The 8,386-nt window shown below is 40.4% G+C and overlaps 1 protein-coding gene across 1 annotated transcript; it reads right to left on the minus strand.

Annotated features, from left to right (window-relative positions):
* Positions 1-315: 315 nt before the first annotated feature.
* Positions 316-8,051, minus strand: prune (prune exopolyphosphatase). The gene is made up of 8 exons (XM_061247370.1): positions 7,913-8,051; positions 4,255-4,359; positions 3,720-3,922; positions 3,016-3,200; positions 2,363-2,521; positions 2,162-2,256; positions 1,299-1,457; positions 316-777 (listed from the first exon to the last, which is right to left on the minus strand). The coding sequence occupies exons 1-8, from the start codon at positions 7,949-7,951 to the stop codon at positions 316-318; spliced, it is 1,407 nt and encodes a 468-aa protein (XP_061103354.1). The 5' UTR covers positions 7,952-8,051.
* Positions 8,052-8,386: the final 335 nt, after the last annotated feature.

Genomic DNA, 8,386 nt, shown 5'->3' on the forward strand with positions numbered 1-8,386 from the left:
ATGGGGCTAAAGGACACTCCAATCCATCATGTAGACTCATATGACAAATACCTATGTGGTTGAAATACTATCTTTGTGGTATAGTTAATTTTTCAACTGGAGAGCAGTACATTTCACTTTTTTTGGGATAGCTTTTTCTTTCTGCTGTTCAACTGGCATACCTATGATTCACAGAGTACGTAAAATGCCCTATCTTTCTAACATTACAATAAGATACTTTGAAGCGTCCTCCCTTTGGGAACTGCTTGAGGCAGGACTCCAGTCCGAATGCTCTTAAGCAATAGAAGTTGTTCAGAGCAGCGTGTTCTTGGAGGACTAGCTCTCCCCCGATCGCTGCCCGCGTGGCCTCTCCTCAGAACACAGCTCAGCAGTGACCTCTCTGAACCTCTGCAGGACAGCCTCAGCGCTCACCCGGGGGAGGCCCCCGTCCAGAGGGCAACCCTCCACCAGGCTGTTCATGGGGGTCGGAGGCACAAGGGAGTCCTCCATCCCAGAGTCCTCTGCAGCACGCCGGCAATGCTGGGAGGCTGTGTGGTGCTGGGGCCGGGAGTCATCGTCCATGACAGGACCACAGGAGGAGCTGAACCGGTCCTCTGGGATACCACCATGCACTGCTCTCCTCCCCCAGTCTTTCAGACAGTCTGTGATGATAGGCATCATTGTTTTGCGTGAGGCCAGTGTGTTGCCCTGGAGATAGGCCTTGACTTGGGCACAAGGGCTGCAAATTGGAGACAGGTTGAAGCAGGGGCTGTGGGCCTTCTCCAAAGCTCGACTCATCTACGGTTCAGGGGAAAAGGTCAGACACTGTTTTTCTAAAGTGTGTTAAATGGTGCAGTTTTAAAGATTCACCTGCAATTGCTTCACATCTCTGCATAAAAGTATAGCCTTTATTACCCACTGACATGTATAGTACTAATCCAATTCCCTATTCATTCCCACAAGGATATAATTAACAATAAACTATGAACAGCACTTTTTATCTGAGCAGTAATGACACCTAAGGGATATTATATGCGAAGGCTCTACAATATACTCATAATAGCCTAATGGAACATCTCAAACATTTAACAATCCTTATACTGAATCCTTACAATATCAATGGAATTAATTAATTTTCAATTACAACCACACTATGAATCTTGTCTTGTGATGACATGAGCATGGGCAAGGATTTGTGATACTGTCAGCAGAACAGTACTTGATATGGCATTCTATAATACCATACCATTAATCATCTAGTGATTAAAACAAATAGGTAGCATGCTGTGTACCACACCCAGTAAGCCCTCAGTTCTTACCTCCTCCCTGTAGAGGGCGCTGGAGCTGTAGACAGCCAGCTGGCGGAAGGGTTCTTTTTTCTCATTGAAGGAGATCATCATGGTGATAACCAAGCTGTAGCTGTGCTTGAGACAGAAGTCACACAGCTCTTGCTGTAAGCCTCTCCTCTGGAGAAAAGCCTGCCAAACAAATGCACATATATGATGCCAGGAACAGATTTTTAACAGTATAGTTTGTTTGTTATGGTTGTGCCTGAATAAAATAATTTATTGAAAGAATAAATTAATTATCTGTGAATCAAGGACAAATAGACTTCATTCAACACTGTTCAAGGTATAGTTCTGAAACCTTTGAGTACTTTGAGTATTGCTGCGATTTGAATAAAACAATCATTGTATTTCAGAGGTGATGATCCCTATTCTCTGGCAAAATGCTAATTTACTTAAGTGGAAAATCAAAGTTGTGAGAGGACACATGTGTCCTTGATCTAGATTTAACAATGTACAAATGTGGGGAATAAACTTAAATTAAAGAATAGATGCATCAAAACGTATTATTACTATTAATATATTTCCTGGAATGTACTCTAACTGGAATGTAATTGTGCCTTGAACTGTATTTGGTTATTCATTTCACTATAAATTTTTTTATGATTCATTAGATGACAAAACAGTTAGGTAATGTGACATTCCTGCATTGTGAAACGTGTTTGACTTGGCTGTGGCCATTTTACGGTCTAGTGGGAATTATCAAGGTGTGACCAGCATGCCGATTCAATCAGTGGCACAATAGATGAAAGACAACCTGTTCCCTGTGAGCTGTACATAGCACATTGCTGATGTAAGACTTAAGTCACAAGCTCATATTCAAATTGAGAGCTCACCTCGAGTGTCATGTATATCACACAAACAGCCAGTTTCAAACCCTCCCCCGATGCCACTTTCAAATCCTTCACCAGCATCTGCTCTGTAGTAAGACCTGTGACACAGGACTAGGGCATAAATCATAGTCGTTCTTATGTGCAGATTCATACCAGAAGTCAGTCCAAAAAGCTATGTGAAATATAGAGCTCCTACGATTGTACCTGAAATATCACACTTGGCATTCTGCAGGGACTGGAAGAGGGCGCCCCTTGGTGGCAGACCTGGGAAACGCGATTCCAGAAGGACGGCATACTTGCTGTCCTTGGGTGTGACCCTCCCAGCCTCTGGTGCCATGTTCACACAGTCTGTGATTATGGTGCCTATAGTCATACCACAGAGGTGGAACAGCAGCACTTAACAATGGTGCCTACCGGAGTGATGTTACACCAGCCGGTAAGAGTGGGGCCTGTAGCCATATGAAAACAGGAGTGAAGTGACACCAGCAGTTAGAATGTCTGTGAAAATAAAAATAATAATTCTCCTGTATTTCAGATGTAATTCTAATGTAGAAGGAATATTAGCTCAGTTGTAGAGCTATGGCACAATAACAACATTTCTCTGAAATCCTTCAATAAGATAGTCTGAATGATGGTAACAATCATCCGTCAATCATTTCAGTTCCTTAATAACTCAATTAAGTCTGTAAAGTATTGAATGGCTGAATCAACAAATATGTAATCCACAAAAAAATGGGTAACATATTGAACACCTGTGCTGTGATATGAATGGCAAATCTAACCATCTCTTTATATTACCAGACTGATTGTGCAAACATCCCTAAGATCAGTGTGTGCACTGCTGTCAATGCCATTACCATATAAGAGCTGAGCCAGCTGTTGGTCTAGGACTTCAGGGGCCTTCTGAATAATTCGCTCTGTTACTAAGGTGGCACAGGAGCCCACAGTCTCCACGGTAACAAGACAGGAGGAAGAAGGCCTGCTTTCCAGCTGGTGATGGTCGATCACCTCCACAACTGCCCCCTGCAGGTCACAGTCAGTACTGCAGAGGAAAAGTGAAAATGTACAAGTGAAAAGCCAGTTCAAATAGGAGTGCCGAAGTGTTAATTAAATCTAAAATATGCTCCAAATCTTCAGAGGCTACTGCTTTACAATAGGGATTCTCACTGATGATGTCAGCATTTCCTACAGTGTAAACACAGGTTGAATGAAGATGATTTAAGGGACTGCAGTTACTGTGTATAAATTAACTGCTGTTATCAGCAGTAAAGTTAATGCAAATGTTTGCAGGTAGACAAACACGGAAATGTCGATGTGCTCCATTAGGCTTACAGATAATACACCTAAAGGCAATTAAAGTAGACAAACCTAAGAAAAGGCTAAATAAAAAGTAGTGCCATAAACAATACATTTTAAGTATACTTAATTCAGCCTAAATCTAAAATCTAAAGAAAATCTGAAGTAGAGGTCAAACTACCATAGGATACATTAACTACTATGTGTTAATGATTGGTGACTGCATTTATTTGCAGAAAGAGTTGAGAGACACAGGACCTCTGACCTGGGAAGTGCATTATGATCCACCAGAGTGAGGGCCAGCTTTCCAGCATGGTGAAAACCCAGCAGGTCAACTTCGTCTCGGAACACCAGGACATCCTGGGTAAGGCCGCATTCTCGCAACAGGAAGTCACTGTCCGTGTGCAGGGGGAATTCAGCCCGTGGGATGTTCAACACTGGGACTGGGCTCTTCTCAGTACCAGACACCTAGAGCATGGGGGGAGTCAGGGTTACCACCCAAACCAGCCTACAGTGTATGCCCCTTTGAGTTTCCAGTTATGTAAAGACTGCATATCTCTTAATACCATTGGAACACCTTCAGTATGCAAGTGTTCATATCAAATATTGGACCACTGTATTTTGAAGAATGAACAGTTAAAGTCCACCCTGACCTCCACCAGAAATGCAACACTTGTGATCACTAATTATCACTGAGAATTTGCAAGATTCACTGATCCTTTCCATATTAACTCATGTTAAAAAAAATCCAATCATTCAAACTGAGATTTCAATATTACGGTGTAAATGGTTGAAGTCACCTTTGAGAGGAAGTATGCAAAAGCAAGGGAAGACACCATGGAGTCCAGATCACAGGCCTCACTCCCCAGGACAACGTGAAGTCCAGGACTACTTTCGGGAGTGCCCTGAAAAAGATAGCTGATGTTAAGGGCAGAAACTCATGGGGCCGTGAATATGGAGCTTATTGCACGTGCAGTTCAGTAACCATTTTATCCAAAAAATAGGTAACAACTGTGTTATCATTCTCCCTTTTTTCGAAAAGGCAGATCCACCAAGCTACCACAGGCTACTGGTAGCCTGAATGCGCTATGACAGAAGACGCTAATAGCTGACAATGAAACACCCTCAGTCCCTTCCTTCATGTCACCTTAGATGAAGAGTAGGGCCTGGGAGACTGGAACATGGAGCAGGGCAGCTACAGGCTACATGGCACTTTTCCTGCATAATGGCATGCTCGATTAAAAAGTGGTCAGCATGGTTGTTTGTTTTTTTGTGGTTGTACACTTCACCCTGTATTCCTTATCGGTAACATCGGAGGTCTGGAGGTCAACGAACTCTAAGAACATCAGATGAATTGCATTTGTTTTTGCATCCAATCTATCATCCATTCCACAGCTATCCCTCACTCCATCTACCGGCCTTCACCTGAGAAGAACAGGAGCTTAAATGCATTAGTTTGTCTTTTACTGTTAAATTCTAGGCAGCAATACTCTCCTATGTACCTGAAACATAGGTCCAAACCAACATACAAACAATGTGCTGATAAGTGAATTCTTCAAATTCTGTAATAACTATCCTTCACCACAAATAACTAATGTCACTATCTAAAGTGTGAAAGTAGCATGCTTATTTCATTTAAACTACAGTAAAAAAGAACCTTAAAATATTAAAGTTAAAATATCTTACGTAGCAATGTCCCAAAAAATGACCATGTCTCATAAGTCATTGCCTTGTATTATGTGCTTTATAGTCCAGTGAAGATGAACCTTGTTAGCAATATGTGTACCGCAGCTATAACAATCAATAACTACTCTACCATTCATCACAGAGATGCCTGTATACTCATGAACAGAACCACCCTAACAAAGATTAATACAGTATATATAACAGTAGGTTATATTTCAGACACATCATTTATTAAACAAAAGCTTCAGTCCTCTGCAAACGTGGGCTATTTTTCTTCAAGCTTATAGTATGTGTTTATGACAGAATTTATCTCCTTCTCTTCAAATTTAACTGTTATTTTGAACTTTTATAATGGAGTCAATAAGGCCTCTCAACCCACCTCAGGACTGTGACTGTAGTCTTACGGTTATATTTTGGCATGAATAATGCATGGATGATTATGATGATATATGTTCTCTGCAATTATTTTGGTCACATTTTGATGAATGAATCCACATATGGGAAAGTAAAAATTCTCAGAGTGACATGCAATAGTATTGTTTGTGCCACAAAAAATATGCAAAATAGGATGCAAAAAGGGAAGAAAAACCAAAACCATATAGGCCTACACTATATTCAAATGTGTGTATCATTTTTAATTAAGGAAGGATAAATGCACCATTATGAACAATTATGAACAATACACAGATACACAGTGGATATAATTGTACACATTTCATTTCAACCCACAATAGAAACGACACATTGTTTACTGTAATGCCTTATAATAACAAAGCCTTGTCAGCCAAATCTAACAAAGTGCTAGAAGTAAAAGCAGCTTTTAATTCCATGGCCAGAACAGGAGGTGAAAAAAGCAAAAAAGTAATTTGTTCTTTTTAATAAAATAAGCATCTTCAGCGTAGACCCTGTTACATTTTTATGACTTGTTCTATTGTCTCAGACATGGGCTAGTAATAAGTGATCCCAGTGTGAGTCATTGTAGAGAATCTGATTTCATCCTTCTGATAGCCCAAGCTATTCATTCATCTATTGCGTGTACCATTACTACACTGGTGCTGTCAGTCAGTGACATAACTGTCAGGATGTAGGCTGGCTAAGAGGACATTTATCTATCTCCACTTACAAGGCTACATGTAGTAGAAATTTTACTGCTTCTTTCTCATATCAGAAAGTCAAGCACTAAATAAACTGCACAATGGGAGTGATGAGAGTAAATCAAACCTCTCTTGGTGACTACAGAATGTGACCAATATCACATTGAACCAGTTGGGCACTTCTTCTATCCTTGAAGCACCCATTTAACCACAGCCAGGCAGAGATAGGCCCAAAGTGGGCGAAAGTAAGTGGGTAAACAGAGAGAAATGTGAAGCCTTATGTTGAGGGGCGGCATAAGAGTGACAGCATGCAGCCTGCCCTCAGAAAGCTGGAGTCCTTAAGTAGCTTTAAAATGTGTTTGTACTGGTTTAATGGTTAAAGCTCTCTTTGTTTAGCCGCACTGCTGATTGCCCAGCTTCACTTAGCCTACCAGCCGTGTGACATGACTTGCCTTGTTCAGTCAGCCTGTTTCCCCAGCCCTGTTTGACATCCACTGTTAAAGGAGTTACAGTAAACAAGCCTTTGTGTCTCCACATGTGTCTCCTCTGACTGACTACAGATTGTGTTGGAATAAATAGCCTTCAATGGTAACAGAGATGCATTAAAAGAATGTCCAAGTATTTTCTCTATGACATAGAGTAATGCTTTAAGGGTCACTTGGTTAGTCTGATTTTCGCAGGCAGTATATCAAGGTATTCCACGTGGAGATCACCTGCTGGCCGGAGATGCATTGAGCGGGCATTCCCTCAAGGGAGATTGTTCGTGGACACTGGGGCCATACACTGTCTGTCCTGTTAAGGTCATAACAAATCGTAACCCTGAATTTATTGTTATTACAATTTTGCTTAACCTATTTCAAAGGAATTTACTATGAAATAGTTTACATTTCAACAATAAAGCTTAGTCCTGAATAAAGGCAAGACTTTGGACATTTATTTATGTCAAATACACTGAATACAGTATATCAGTCCAATAAATTAAAATAAAATGCAGTGCAAGTATTCATGTTAAATCAATACACTGTGGCATGTTAATCTGAGGTTTCGCTGCTCATCTAAATTTCTATTTATTTAGATAGGTGTTATTATTTACATTTAAGACAACAAAGGTCAAATAGAGGTATAGTAGCTGGGAAGCAAATGGGAAACAAGAGGAACTTCAATGACACTATGATGTCAATGTTTTTCATCTTGTGCAGATTAGATTAAAAGGTTACAAGGGAATTTAGGTTGCCAATAAATTGAAAAAGTTAAAACGAAAATTCGACTTAGCTACGCTGTTACTACGGTACATATTTTACATGCGTAGAATGCCAACTATGCTGGCAAAAAGTTGGGAGAGAGAATCGCTTGTGAAATTGTTAATGAGGAAACATTAAATGTAGCCAACAATAAAGCTTGAATGAATTAACGTTATTAATTTGAATCAACTTCATTTTAATGGACATTTAATTGTCAACGGTTTATGAATGAATTATGAACACCTTTGAAATTATTCTTTAATACACATGGAATTAGCTAGGTGAGCATCTAGCTTTTTTGACAGTTCGCATGCAGATATGCAGTCAAACGACCAATAAATTAAACTCTTGCTTCCAGTTTGATGTACCGAGCAAGTCACTAGCCAGTAGTAAATTCGTTCTCTTAAAACATGCAATGTGAATGTCCGCAATGTTACCTTAAGTATAAACTGACAGTTCCGTAAAAAACACTCCATATTCACCAGAGCTCGGTAAATCCCGGCAGTTAGATTGTGTGTTAAAAGCTTCGTTTCTCAGTAGAGCCCAAGAAGAAGTGGGGTACGATTTGCTTTACTATCGCTACAGAAACACCCTTATTACCACGTGTCGCCCCAGTATGATGTTCCAAGACACGAGGTGACGTGTACGGGGGCTGTTGTGTCCGAGAAGCGTTCTTCATGTAAGCTATTCGTATTCTTGTGGTAGTACAGGGACAGTGTTTCTCCAACGACTCGTATTCATATTTTCTCATTCAGTTTTGCCCACATTATAAGCCCGTCATCACGACAATACTCTTCTGACTCCAGGTCCTTCCGTTTTATATTTCCAGCAGAATTGTCTGTCATTTGAATCATTACGATGTACCTTTAAACATCTGGGTTGCATGAGAGGTTGCAAGAGAAATTAAAGCA

The sequence above is a fragment of the Conger conger genome, chromosome 1 (assembly GCF_963514075.1).
Source record: "Conger conger chromosome 1, fConCon1.1, whole genome shotgun sequence".
NCBI lineage: Eukaryota > Metazoa > Chordata > Actinopteri > Anguilliformes > Congridae > Conger > Conger conger.